Raw genomic sequence first — 15,280 nt, forward strand, 5'->3', positions numbered from 1 at the left:
AGTGTGCAGGAGGCGGCTGATCGATGTTTTTCTCTAGTCGATGTTTCTAACTCTCTATCCCTCTCCCTTCCTCTCTGTAAAAAAATCAATAAAAATATATTAAAAAAAAAAAAAAAGATCATATAGCTACTATGAGACAAGACCAAAACATCAACTTAGCTCTTCTAATTCCCAATGTGAATCCAGGTCTGCTCCTAACATTTGTAAGGCCAAGGGCAAGTGTACAAATGGAAGGAGTCTTTTTTTGTTTTTAAAGCAACAGCTAGTAACTCAAATTAATTAATTAATTAATTAATTAATTAATTAATTAATTATTTAGAGAGGAAGGGAGAAGGATAGAAAGAAACATCGATGGAAGAGTAACATCATCAATTGGCTGCCTCCTGCACACATCCCTACTGGGGATTGTGCCCACAACCCAGGCATGTGCCCTTACCAGGAATCGAACCAGTGACCTCTTGGTTCCTGGGCTGATGCTCAACTGCTGAGCCACATTTATGTCCCACCCTGCAACTCTGCAGGGCATCCAGATGGATTTCTTGTGCATGTGGCTGGACAGTCCATCCTGTATACTGATTTTCTCCCCTGTGCCTTCCCTCTATTCAGCTGTCCTATAGTCACCCCTTGATCACCCACAGAGTGCACACACCAGTAGCACTGTCTACCCACTGGATGATGGACTCAGGGAAAAAGCCCATGCAGGACCTGGAGGTAGGCTTGGAATTTGGCTAAAGATATCTAGGGTTCTAGATAACTGGAGCACGGTATGGTTTGGAGGAAGAGGTGTGGGGTTCAGGTAGGCAAATCTCTGACCCTTGGAAAAGGAAGCTCTAAAGCAATGGTTCTCAACCTTCCTAATGCTGCGACCCTTTAACACAGTTCCTCATGTTGTGGTGACCCCCAATTTCATTGTTACAAATTGAACATAATTAAAGCATAGTGATTAATCACAAAAACAATATGTAATTATATATGTGTTTTCTGATGATCTTAGGCGAACCCTGTGAAAGGGTCATTCGACCCACAAAGGGGTGGCGATCCACAGGTGGAGAACCGCTGCAAGAGTGTACCCAAGGTAGGGGGTCCAATTTGCTAGGCCTAAGGATTCTACTGCCCAAATTTCTCTTTTACTCGAATATAATCTTTTACACATCTAAATGTTCAGTCTAGCTTCCTTTTAAAAGGAGTAAATTCTTGCCCTAGCTGAAAAGAGTATCTATTCTCTCTGAAATCAATAAAAAAAAATATTTTTTAAAAAAGGAGTAAATTCTTAAACAAATACTCCTATTAATCAAATAAAATCTTACCTTTACTCCTGAAACAATTACTCCATCTGCTGATTTAACCATGTTTTTAAAGAAATCTTCAAGTTTCTCTTTTTTATTTTTTCCTCGCACACTCAACTGAAAGAAAGGTAGGTAGAAGTTAGCATTTTAAAAAATTACAAATGGAAATTAACGCCTTTTTTACACTTTGATGTCAACAGGGCAATTTCAAAAAGATCCCAGTTTTTAAACTTAATAAAGTAGCAATTTCATCATGTATATTAACGATTTTCAAACTTCAGGGAATTAAAGAAAAGTTTGGCCTCACCTCAAAGATTCAGATTCAGCTGATCTACAAAAAGACCTAGATATCTCAGTGTATATTTAATAATTCTGTTGTAAGTAGACCTCTCATCATATCCTATCTAGCACTACTATATAATGTAAAGACAACTAAAATGTTAACTCAGAAGTTCCTTTAAACATAAAATTTATTGGTGTACAGTATACCATCATACACTTCTGTAAAAGGTCTGAAAATATATTCTGCACATTCTTCACTCTAAATTCATCCAAACATCATCTACTGTCCTGTTTTTGGTGTCAGCAACTTCGAGTTCAAGGGACACAAATGATGACTTTGAGTGGCATGAATGGTTATCTAAGGCAAAACTGAGAAGCAGCCAATAACTCTGACTTTACCACTTGCTACATTAGGGTGTCCCATAAAGGAGCATCCTATCTAACTTCCTTATCTACTGGCATGGCTTCAATGCTCACCTTTATGTAAATAACTCACAAATCTCTATCATCTCTATCACTACCCCTCAGCTCTTTCCTGATTCATAGATCCAACTGCTTATATCGTATCTTTTTAAAAAAATATGTTTTTATTGATTTCAGAGAGAAAGGGAGAGAAACATCAATGATGAGAGAGAATCATTGAACGGCTGCCTTCTGCATACCCCCTACTGGGATCGAGCTCACAACCTGGGCATGTGCTGTTGACTGGAATCAAACCCAGGACCCTTCAGTCCACAGGCCGATGTTCATTCTATCTACTGAGCCAAACCAGCTAGGACCCTATGTATATATTATATCCTTACATGGAGATTATGCTAATCTCATATCACATGAGTCTAAGACAGTACTCATTATACGCTCTCCACAATCTAACCTCCAAATTTTTCCTCTTCCTGTTCCCTATTCATGGCTTCCCATCCAACCAGTCTCTCACACTCCTATATACTCCCTAAAACCCCATACCTCTCATTAAAATTCTTTAAATAATCTACAATTTCTTTCTCTCACAGCTCAAATTCTACCAGCAAATGTCTGATATCTGTTCTTTATATTAACTCTGTCCTAGTAAATGTCCTCATTATCTCTTGCCTAGACTACTACATCGGACTACTAGTTAACATCCTTCATCTCAATCCAATCCATTCTGCTGCTTTGGGATAACTTTCCAAAATCAAATTTTGAGCATCTTTTCTTTACTCAATAACTTTACAGTTTCACAATGTTCAGAGAATAAAGGCCAATCTCCTTAGTATGTTATTAAAGATTTTCAACAATCTGATTCAATTTTATCTTTTCACCCATTAACTTACCTCCACCAAAACTTATGTTACAAATAATTCTCAAAAGAATCTGAACTTTTAGGTTCCTCTGTACCTGAAATGGTACCTCCCCTCTCATCAAAACTGCTACTCAGACTTAAACATTCAAATTAAAAGGCACCTCTCTTCATGTAACCCTTCCAAGTTAGAATTCACTGCTCTATCTTTAGGCCCTCCAACACACACTGATTTTTTTATTTTATTATTATTTTTTAAATTTTTATTTTATTTTTTAAATAATTTTTATTTCTTAAAGTATTACAAAGAGTATTACATGTCTCCTTTTTCCCCCCCCTTGAGATTCCCCAGGTCTCCCCTACCCCCCAGTGTCTTATGTCCATTGGTTATTCTTATATGCATGCATGTAAGTCCTTCGGTTGATCTCTTAATGTCCCCCAAACCCTCCCCAGGCTTCCCACTGTAGTTTGACAGTCTGTTCAATGCTGCTCTGCCTCTGCATCTATTTTTGTTCATCAGTTTATATTGGTCTTTATTATCCGTTTCAACCTCACCGGGGCCGTCCCGGCCTCACCGGGGCCGTCTCAACCTTACTGGGGCTGTCCCGGCTTCACCGGGTCCGTCCTGACCTCACTGGGGCCTTCTTGACCTCTCCGGGGTGTCCCGACCTCACCGGGGCCATATTGGCCTCACCGGGGCCGTCCCGACCTCACCGGGGCAACACGAAGTTTGGCATTCTGTCTTTTGTTAGGCGGCTCCTTGCTGGACAAAATCTCCAGGTGTTCTTGGGGGCTGAATATCTGGTATGCTTGCTTGGATTTCGTTTTCTACCAAGTGCAGAGACTGCCTGTCTGCCGTCTCCCAGCGTCCCATGTGAGACTGGATCTGGTGGGCCTGCCTGTGCATTTGCTGGTACAGCAGTTCCACGTTGCCGGCCTAGCCGTGCCTGGCTCTGGCTTCCTCCAAATCTGTTTCTGCTTCTTTATTGTGTCCCTTATGTATGCAAGGTGTTGAAATCTGCATTCTGCTGGGCTGGGCTGCAAAAGTGTCAGTGGTTTTCTTTGTGTCACTAGCACAGCTTGGTTGAGGATGTAATTTGAGTAGGGCAGGGTCCCCGGGAATCACCAGGGCGGGGCCAAGGGCAATGGTGTCTCCGCTTCTACTAGCCACTCCGCAACTCAGCAACTCGCGTCCCCGAGTGCCGAGTGCCGGCGAGCAGCAGTTCCGTGAGACGGCCACTCTCGCTCTCTGGGTCGTTGCAAGGTCGTCCCGCTTCTCCCTGTAGGGGTCTGGGAGCTCAGTATCCCGCCCCAACCACGCTCAGTGGATTTGATAGTCCGCCTCCCCTTCTGGTTGAAAAAAACTGCGCATCCAGTTGCAGCCAGCCTGGCGCACGATTCCGTACCTCCGTTCTTAGAGCCTCTGCACAACCTACTCAGTCTCAATGCTCTTCTTTCTTTCCTTCCAGTTGTAGAGCTTCCACAGGCCAGCCTTCCCATGGTTCTGAATGACAGCTGTTTCTTTTATAGTTGGCAGACTCGATGTTATTGTCGGAGACAGCACGCACAGGTCTGTACCTTATGTCGCCATCTTGGTTCCTCTAGCTAGCATTCTTTACAATTTATAAAAGACGATATGACAGTATCACATATCACATTTATGCTTGTGAAAGTAATCATGCTTAAGCTGTTATACTTCTGTGATCCTGAGTTACTTCATACCCTGTTAAATTTTTCGTTTTTCTCTACTGCTAGACTTTATTGTCATATCTATTAAAACCAAACTGGAAGGGCAAATGTACACACACAATTTCTTTTAATCTTGATGTACTCTTTTTTTTAAAAAAATATATATATTTTATTGATTTTTTACAGAGAGGAAGGGAGAGAGATAGAGAGTTAGAAACATCGATGAGAGAGAAACATCAATCAGCTGCCTCCTGCACATCTCCCACTGGGGATGTGCCCGCAAACCAGGTACATGCCCTTGACCGGAATCGAACCTGGGACCTTTCAGTCTGCAGGCCAATGCTCTATCCACTGAGCCAAACCGGTTTCGGCTTGATGTACTCTTGTAAGCAAATACACACCATGCTATATTTGTTTTTTGCTAAACTTATGAGTTAATTTTGTCATCCAAAGATAGATAACAAGATCTGTAACAGCCACCCACTAAATTTTTTTTTTTTGCCAGCACAATAAATGAAGAAATCTTTAAAGCTCAACTGCTTCAATCTCTCTTTCTGCACTAAAATAGATTTTTTTATTCTTCTCTAAAACAGAGTTTTTAGGCAGGGAGGGAAGGAGAAAAATTAAGAGTGATCAGCACGAAGGTCAGTTAAACAGATTAAGAGTCAATAATTAAACCAAAGGTAAACTAGAATTCTTTAGCTCAAGCACCTCCCTGGAATTGTCCATAAGGCTTCAGAAGATTCCAAACTCAAATTTAAGAAACATTAATCAATTTTATAACCTTATTTTTCTTTTTAAAACAATACTTTTATTGATTTCAAAGAGGAAGGGAGAGGAAGAGGGAGATAGAAACAATGATGAGAGAGAATCATTGATCGGCTCCTCCTACATAACCTCTACTGGGGATTGAGGCAGCAACCCAGGCATGTGCCCTGACCAGGAATCGAACTGTGACTTCCTGGTTTATGGGTTGACACTAAACCACTGAGCAACACTGGCCAGGCTAACCTGATTTCTTAAAAAGTTCACAATTTAGGATGAAAACCAATGTCCCATGTAGTGACATGATATACTGTCATTTCAATTAATCTACTCAAGTTCTACTGAAATACTGCCCTGCCATTGAAAAAGTGTCACTTTAAACTGCCTTTCTTGAAAAATAAGAACATTATAAATGAAGACCATAAGCCTTTTTAAACTACTGCCTACCTTTTCCAATGACTCTTTAAAAATAAGCCCTGATCACTACTTTAATCAATTCAATACTCACATCTTGATTATATTCCAAGAAGACATGGAAATTTAAATCTTTTCTCAAAATAGGATGTGCTGCCACACGACACAGGAATACTTCATGCATTGCAACAGTCTTCTTGAATATTGCCAAGTATTCACTAGAAACAATACACAAAATTAAAGGTAAAACACTGCATCATTTAGAAAATCATCTGCATATTTTCAGCAAGTAATCTTTAAATTATTCTAAATGCAAAATTAGAGATATAATCCAAGTAAACAAAGGGTTTAGTTGAATTGTTAATATATAAAACCCAGCTCTGAAAAGACTTCATGCTAGTTAATAGTACTTATTATAGTTAAATGTTAATATTTTTGGTTTTATGAACCTTTCTTCCTATGCAAGTTGATTTTAAAGATAACTATAGGGATGTTTGTTTTCAGCTTCAGAAAAAGTATACTACAAATTATTGGGTACAATTTTACTGATTCAATTTCTAGATTTAATTAATACTTTTAAACACCTTCATGTAAAAAAATATCAAAACCCAAATCTAAGTAAGCATATTTTCAACATTAATACATATTTTCTTCTAATGACCCAGAAACACAAGAAAGAAACACACCACACAGAGACTAATTTTTACCATTACATCAAGGAACTGTGTTTAAAATATTTTACTATCAGTGAATCACAACGATCATACAGTAATACATGTCAGTTTGAAGAAAAAAAAAAAACACTTAAGGAAAAGGCCCAATATTCTTGCTTCAACTACGTGCAAGGAGGATAAGTTTTACATACCAGCAAACCAGCAGGACCAGTGTTGGGAGAAGTTTGATCTCTGTGAGGGTAGTCATTCAGTGAAGACAAAAAAGAAGGATGCAGAGGATGGAGGTAGCAGTAGAATAAACCCAAGGTTCTCTGTTATCCAACCCCTAACCAGACCACAAAAGAATCATGATCAGGGCCACTGGAAAACCACAGATTCTTCAATATTAATGTGCTCTGCTAATTTCCAGTTTTCAGTCTTATAAACTATAAAACTATGTATCTTGTATCAGACTATTTGCTTGCACCCAGCATTGACAGAATTCTTAAAATATCTGTCATCATATACTTTGACAAAGAAGAGCTACTTTGCAATTTATCTTGTCAAGAACTTAGTATTCTGAAAAGGACTCTAGCAGCAGTGTGAATATATGCTTATAACTGAATCTAAGTGGAAGAGGAGAAAGGAAAAGCATGAAGGGGAGAAGTAACCAGAAAAAGAATGATGAGGGGGATGACAATGCAAGAAAAATTATTTCCTTGTAAGATTCTCAAAATACAGAAAAACAATATACAGCAAATCCAAAATTACTTCAAATTATTTAATAAAAGGGGAAAGTATTTTGTATTTTCAACAAATATGCTAAAAATGAAATGGAAAGCCCAGCCAGCGTGGCTCAGTGGTTGAGTGTTCATCTATGAACCAGGAGGTCATTGTTCGATTCCATGCCTGGGCACATGTGAAGGTTGTGGGCTTGATCCACAGTGTGTGGGGCGCATGTAGGAGGCAGCCAATCAATGATTCCCTCTCATCATTGATGTTTCTCTCTCTTTCTCTCCCCCCCGCTTCCTCTCTGAAATCAATAAAAATTTTTAAAAAAAGGAAATATCTCAAATTTTCAAAGATTTAATACATTTCTAGTATATATGGAGCTAATTATTATATAACAAAAAACATTTTTAAACTACTCTTTTGTTACTTTCCTCCTATTTTATTCTCTTCAGCCAGAAGCTATAGGCAGAGAAGAGGGGAGAAATCTGTCTCTGACATGCACACACACTTAAAAAAAGAACAGGATATGTGCAGAATTGCTCAGTGAATACTTCTATGAGAAACAGAAATTTTGGTAGTATGCACATGTCGAAAAAAGATCACCAGGTTGCCCTAGCCAATTTGGCTCAGCGGACAGAGCACTGGCCTACAGACTGAAGGGTCCCTGGTTCAAATCTGGTCAAGGGCACATGCCCAGCTTATAGGCTCGATCCCCAGTGGGGGGTGTGCAGGAGGCAGCCGATCAATGATTCTCTCTCATCATTGATGTTTCTATCTCTCTCTTCCTACCTCTCTGAAATCAATAAAAATATATTTTTTAAAAAAATCACCAGGTTGCTAATGACTAAGACCTTATAAATAAAAAACTAGTTTATTCTGCTTTAAAAAGTCATTATTTTTCATAAAGTTTTGAACCCTCCATTACTAATTTTCAGTTCTGTTTGAACCATTAATTTAAAGAATTTTACAATGTAGACAATTATTCTATAATTTTCCTGTAGGCTCTGATCATGACTGTTAACACTGGTTGTGTGACTTAAACTTGCATCTTCCAGAAAGGGTCACTGTAGTGAAATGATTAAAAGGATGGGATATTGGAGAGCACACACACACAAAAAAATAAATAAAATTAAAAAGGGGATTAAAACAAGCACAATTAACAAAAGCAACAAAAATCACATACGCTTCCAGTTCCTGTTTCATCTTTGTGAATTCCTCCTTTGTCATGGACCCTTCTCCTTCGCCAAGCTTCTGTAGTTTTTCCCTTGAAGCATCAAAATCAGGTCTTGGTGGTGCTGGTGGGATCTGTAATAGAACCAAATCACTAACTTTAAAGACTATTTTATTTCTTGCAGCAGTTGTACTATAGCCACCATAAGAGACTTTGTGAATTAGAAGTGGGCACCAGTAATATCCCAAGTCAGGTTAGAGAATTTTATTAGGTCTAGAAATTCAAATCCTTGAAACCATTTATACCAAGAAAGAAATATAGCAGGGCATTATTTTCTAGTATTATCTGTCTCTCACATGCACACACACTTAAAAAAAGAACAGGATATATGCAGAATTGTGGGAGACAGCACAGTAGTTCGTATAGGTACATAAAGCTCTGATTACACACTAAGTAAATATGTATAGCAAATATGCATATCATTTTCAAAAGTATGTAAATGGTATAATTCAAATACATTTTTTTTCCTTTCTTTTTTTAAAAAAAATATATTTTATTGATTTTTTACAGAGAGGAAGGGAGAGAGATAGAGAGTTAGAAACATCGATCAGCTGCCTCCTGCACACTCCCCACTGGAGACGTGCCCGCAACCAAGGTACATGCCCTTGACCGGAGTCGAACCTGGGACCTTTCAGTCCACAGGCCGATGCTCTATCCACTGAGCCAAACCGGTTACGGCACAAATACATTTTTTAAATTAATGAATTCATAGTACCTTTATGCTATTCTGTGTTTTTAAAAATTAATGAATGCTAACAGTAAGATCAAGCAAGGGATGTTAAAGTGGGTTCCTGGATTGGAGCAGTGTACTAGAAGCAGAAAACACTGGCTTAAAAACAGGAAGAGAACAAGACACACTAATCTCATTCTATTCACCCACAGTAAGGGGGTAAATAAGCACTTACCTTAACTGGAAGAGAAATATCATTCAAGAAAGGGTATAAGAAAAAAGGAGGAAGGGCCTGTAAGAACTGTTAAGGGGAAATGATGGAAATTAAAGAGAGCAGGTAAGATACAAGGGAGAAAAATTAAGTAAGGGAAAAGTTAAATAAAAATGACTGCAAGAAAATGATTATATCAAGGAAAACAATAGGGGAAGAAGCATCAAGTATAGTCAAGCATGTGTTTGTTCATGTTTGCACATGGCATCTACTATGTGCCAGGCATGATGCTGAGCAATGGACATATAAAAATATGTCCAATCTTGATCTTTGAGGAGTATTTAGTCTCTAGAAGGAGAAAGTAGTAAGAAAATGCCATCAGACAAGAAGATGAGAGGGGAAAAAGGTGGAAATAGGACAGGAAGAGAAAGAGGAGCTTCCAGGTTGGTGAACATATTGACATGCTGGGAAGGGAAAGGAGGGGCACCTAGAGAGGGCCTGAAAGCTCTGTGCCCACCCCACATCCCCATACCTTGTCCTCTAGATGTCTTCCATTTGGTTGTTCCTGAGTTGTTGTATACTTTCTATAAACTGGTAATTGTAAACAACAACAACAACCTCCAAAAGAATGCACTGCCAATTGTAGAAAGGGAAGCAAATGACTGAGGAGTGGTCATGAGGATGAAGATGGAATCAGGTCAGGATGATTTCAATGGCATTTGAGTGTGGTTAACAGCTAAGGCACAACATATGGTACATATTTAAATTAGATAACCTCTTAAACAGCCTCCAACTCTAAATTTAATCTACCTACCTAAGGGTTCAAAACTAGTATGGTTTGTAACACCCCCTTAATGAATCCCTAGGACAAGCCCATTACAATTCCAATATACAGTAAGAATGTAAGTTTAAATAAGGTAGCATAACATATCCACACTCCCAAATAAGACAATTGAGAATTAAAGGTGGTAACCAATTAGGTTTTGTAACTGGCAATCTTTGAAAATTACATTACTTCATTAAAAATGCTAAATAAGATTTCAACACAAAGTATCTAAAACACTCCTAAAAATGGGATTAAAATGGAACCCCAACACTTACAATGTAACCTGCATAGTCTTCATTTTCAACAAAGGAATCATGAAGCCAGATAAATTCCTCATGTTGTCGAACGACGGAAAACTCATTTTGTTTAAAATTTGGCAATGAACTCTGCAAAGACAGAAATTCTCTTGAATAAAAATTAAAATTACATTAAAAAGCTTTTAATAAACATTTCACCATTACTTAAAAAGTTATTCATTACTAGATATCAAACTCAACTATGCAAACAAAAGGAAATAGATCTACAATCTGAAAATGTGCCTGAAAGCTGAAATTTAAAATGAAAATAATTCATAAGACAGCAATTTGATTAACTAAAGGAACACAACAAAATTGAAAACAGCACTGACAATATAATAAAAGCCCAGCGACTGAAACAGCAGAACAATCAGAATCACAGATCAGAACGACCATGGCCCCTTGCCCCGGCTGGCCCTGCCACCCAGCTAGCAGTTAGGGGCGATGAGGCAGGCAGGCGAGTGGTTAGGGGTGATGAGGCAGGCAGGCAGAGGCGGTTAGGGGCGATGAGGCAGGCAGGCCAGTGGTTAGGGGCGATGAGGCAGGCAGGCAGAGGTAGTTAGGGGTGATCAGGCAGGCAAGATGAGTGGTTAGGGGCGATCAGGAAGGCAGTCAGGCAGAGTTGTTAGTGGCGATCAGGTAGGCAGGCAGATTGGTTAGGGGCAATCAGGCAGGCAGGCAGACGCGGTTAGGGGAGATCAGGCAGGCAGGCTAGCAGTTAGGGGCAGTGGTCCAAGATTGCAAGAGGGATGTCTGACTGCCAGTCGGACATCCCCCAGAAGGTCCCAGATTGCGAGAGGATGCAGGCCAGGTTGAGGCCCCTCCCCCTGCCCCATGCACTAATTTCATGCACCAGGCCGCTAGTATATTAATAAAAGTCTAGAGAAAATTAAATTTGCATTATGTCTAGGTCCTATGATTCATTCTTTTTGTGTGTATGTGTGTTCCAATAAAACTTTATTTATAAAAACAGGAGGTAAGCTAGATTTGGCCTGAGGAGCCTAATTTGATGAGTCATCATCTATAGTAATATCTTTACATATCTTCTCTCTCTTCACAATAGGTTGCCAAAGGAGTGAAGTGAATAAACCACATTCAGAAGAACACACCTTTTTACAGGAAGTACAGACTAATGCGGGAAACATCATGTTGACCCTTTAACCATCACAGACTCTACTACATGTCAATGACAATTGAGAGGTGTTTGCTTAGGGAAGAAAGTTCTTCTATTAGTATAATATGTGTGCGCTGTGTCTACATATTCAAACACTCAGAATTTTACTACAAGCTCCATCTCTATGCAAATGGCATTTTGTTTTTTTCAACTACTCATGTTGTAAGTCACTTTTAATTCCACACCCAAGGATATGTTTTTATTGATTTTTTTTCCAGAGAAAGAAATAGAGGGGTGTGGGGAGGGAGGGAAGGAGACACCCAAGGAAGAAGCATCAATTTGTTGCCTCCTGACTGGGGATCAAACCCAAAACCTTTTAGTGTATATGGAACTATGCTCCAAATAACTGGCCACCAGGCTAGGGTGTAAGTCACCTTTCATAGTCTGTGTAAAACTCACCCGGCCAGTGTGGCTCAGTGGTTGAGCATTGACCTATGAACTAGGAGGTTACGGTTTGATTCCCCGTCAGGGCGCATGCCTGGGTTGCCGGCTTGGTCCTCAGTGTGGAGTCCACAGGAGGCAGCTGATCAATGATTTTTTCTATCTCTGATGTTCCCTATCTCTCTCTCCCTCTCCCTTCCTTTCTAAAATCAATAAAATATATATTTTTTTAAAAAAATATTTTCACAGAGAGGAAGGGAGAGGAATAGAGAGTTAGAAACATCAATGAGAGAGAAACATCAATCAGCTGCCTCCTGCACACCCCCTACTGGGCATGTGCCTGCAACCAAGGTACATGCCCTTGACCGGAATTGAACCTGGGACCCTTCAGTCCGCAGGCTGACGCTCTATCCACTGAGCCAAACCGGTTAGGGCAAAATATTTTTTTGAAAAATAAAATAAAAACATGCTTTAAAAATTGTGTAAAAGCATTCTAATTAGATATACACATGTATGTTTTAGTTCCCTCCACAAACATGATTTATATACATAATGTTGAGAAATCTTAAGAGGCAAACTCCTCAGCAAATTCTTAAGTGTATCAAATACAATGCAAGATTGAAACCTAGTTAAAATCTTTGAAATGTTGTAGTCCCTTTAGGGAGAAAAAAAGTCATTATTTTATAGTGTGTGTGTCTGCTTATTACTGTGAGTCACTTGGTTTTGACTACTCATGCAATTCATATAGTGGATTTTGTTAGTGCTGTGCACTAAATATTCCTAGCATATAGCAGAACTGCACTCTGTGCCCCCTTTAAAGAAAAAAAAAGAACTTTAAATTTCATTTTTCAATTACTGTTTATATTCATTATTATTTTACATTAGTCTCAGGTGTATAGCATAGTGGTTAAACAATCATATATACTTTACAAAGTGTTCCCCCCAATATTTTTAGTGCCCACCTGGCACCATACATATTTATTACAATATTATTGACTATACTAGAGGTCCAATGCACGAAATTCATGCAAGGGGCTCGGCCCTCGCAGCTCTGGCTTCATCTGGAAGGTTGTCCGGAAGGTTGTTCAGCTGTCCGATCTAATTAGCATAGTACACTTTTATTATTATAGATTCTCTATGCTGTACTTTTACACCCCCATAACTATTTTGTAACTACCAATTTGTACTTAATCCCTTCACCTTTTCACAAAGTCCCTCAACTCTCATTTGCTATGGCAACCATTAGTTTGTTCTCTGTTTGAGTCTCTTTCAATTTTTGTTTGCTTATTTTTTTCTTTAGATTTCACATATAAGTGAAACCATATGTGACTTATTTCTCTGACTTATTTCATTTAGCACAATACCCTCTAGGTCCATCCATGCTGCCACAAATGGTTAAGATTTCATTCTTTTTATGACTCATTCTTAATGTTAATCTTTAAAAAACACATTTCCAAAAAAAAAAACAAAACAAAAAAACAAAAAAACAAACCATTTACTATTGCAACAAAAAAATTAAGATACCTAGGAATAAACTTAACTAAGGAGGTGAAAGACCTGTACTCCGAAAACTACAGGACACTGAAAAAAGATAGAGCAAGATATAAACAAGTGGAACAATATAAATATACCATGTTCATGGATTGGTAGAATCAACATAATTAAAATGTCCATACTACCCAAAGCAATCTATAGATTCAATGCAATTCCCATTAAAATACCAACAGCATATTTTACAGAGCTAGAACAAACTCTGCAAAAATTTATATGGAATAAAAAAGAACCTGAATAGCCGCAGCAATCCCGAGAAAGAACAAACTTGGAGGGATCACAATACCAGATATCAAGCTATGTATGTTACAAAGCCACTGTTCTCAAAACTGCCTGGTACTGGCACAAGAACAGACATAGACCAGCGGTTCTCAACCTGTGGGTTACGACCCCTTTGGCGGTCAAATGACCCTTTCACAGGGGTTGCCTAAGACCATCCTGCATATCAGATATTTACATTACGATTCATAACAGTAGCGAAGTTACAGTTATGAAGTAGCAACGAATATAATTTTATGGTTGGGTCACAACATGAGGAACTGTATTTAAAGGGCCAGAAGGTTAAGAACCACTGATATAGACCAATGGAACAGAACAGAGAACCCAGAAATCGACCAATGCTCAATTAAAATTTGACAAAGGAGGCAATAGCATACAATGGAGTCAAGAGAGTCTCTTCAATAAATGGTGTTGGGAAAATTGGACAGATACATGCAAAAATTTGAAACTAGACCACCAACTTACACCATACACAAAAATAAACTCAAAATGGATAAAAGACTTAAATGTAAGATGGGAAACCATAAAAATCTTAGAAGAATCCACAGGCAGCAAAATATCAGATATATCTTGAAGCAATATCTTTACTGACACAGCTCCTAGGGCAATGGAAACTAAGAGAAAATAAACAAATGGGACTACATCAAAATAAAAAGCTTCTGCGCTGCAAAAGAAACCATCAACAAAACAAGAGAGCCCACTGCATGGGAGAACATATTTGCCAATGTTATATCGGATAAGGTATTAATCTCCAAAATATATAGGGAACTCATACAACTTAACAAAAGGAAGACCAACAATCCAATAAAAAAATGGGCAAAGGACCTAAATAGACACTTTTTATTTTTAAAAAAATATATTTTATTGATTTTTTACAGAGAGGAAGGGAGAGGGATAGAGTGTTAGAAACATCGATGAGAGAGAAACATCGATCAGCTGCCTCCTGCACACCCCCTACTAGGGATGTGCCTGCAACCTAGGTACATGCCCTTGACCAGAATCGAACCCGGCACCCTTCAGTCCGCAGGCCGACGCTCTATCCACTGAGCCAAACCGGTTAGGGCCTAAATAGACACTTTTAAAAAAATATATATATTTTATTGATTTCTTACAGAGAGGAAGGGAGAGGGATAGAGAGTTAGAAACATCGATGAGAGAGAAACATCAATCAGCTGCCTCCTGCACACTCCCTACTGGTTATGTGCCTGCAACCAAGGTATATGCCCTTGACCGGAATCGAACCTGGGACCCTTGAGTCTGCAGGCCGGCGCTGTATCCATTGAGCCAAACCGGTTAGGGCAATAGACACTTTTTGAAAGTGGATATACAGAAGGCCAAGAGACATAGGAAAGAATGTTCAAAGTCACTAATCATCCGAGAGATGCAACTCAAAACAATGATGAGATACCATCTCACACCTGTCAGAATGGCTATCATCAACAAATCAACAAACAAGTGCTGGTGAGGATATAGAGAAAAAGGAACCCTCATACACTGCTGGTGAGAATGCAGACTAGTGCAGCCACTATGGAAAACAGTATGGAGTTTCCTCAAAAGAATTAAA

The 15,280-nt window shown here is 38.9% G+C and overlaps 1 protein-coding gene across 2 annotated transcripts in view; it reads right to left on the reverse strand.

Annotated features, from left to right (window-relative positions):
• SNX6 (sorting nexin 6) overlaps positions 1 to 15,280 on the reverse strand; it is a 57,360-nt gene that overhangs the window by 29,013 nt on the left and 13,067 nt on the right. Inside the window, exons 4-7 of one of the 2 annotated variants that reach the window (XM_070427861.1) lie at positions 10,311 to 10,421; positions 8,281 to 8,402; positions 5,807 to 5,930; positions 1,308 to 1,403 (exon numbers count right to left, since the gene is read on the reverse strand). In XM_070427861.1, coding sequence (XP_070283962.1) covers positions 1,308 to 1,403; positions 5,807 to 5,930; positions 8,281 to 8,402; positions 10,311 to 10,421 — 453 coding nt within the window. Of the gene's footprint in view, positions 1 to 1,307; positions 1,404 to 5,806; positions 5,931 to 8,280; positions 8,403 to 9,741; positions 9,857 to 10,310; positions 10,422 to 15,280 lie in introns of those variants that run through there. The other variant, XM_070427870.1, reaches the window with a different exon arrangement.

This window comes from Myotis yumanensis, unplaced genomic scaffold, assembly GCF_028538775.1.
Source record: "Myotis yumanensis isolate MYYU_CA2020_CCGP unplaced genomic scaffold, mMyoYum1.0.hap1 SCAF_1, whole genome shotgun sequence".
Lineage (NCBI taxonomy): Eukaryota > Metazoa > Chordata > Mammalia > Chiroptera > Vespertilionidae > Myotis > Myotis yumanensis.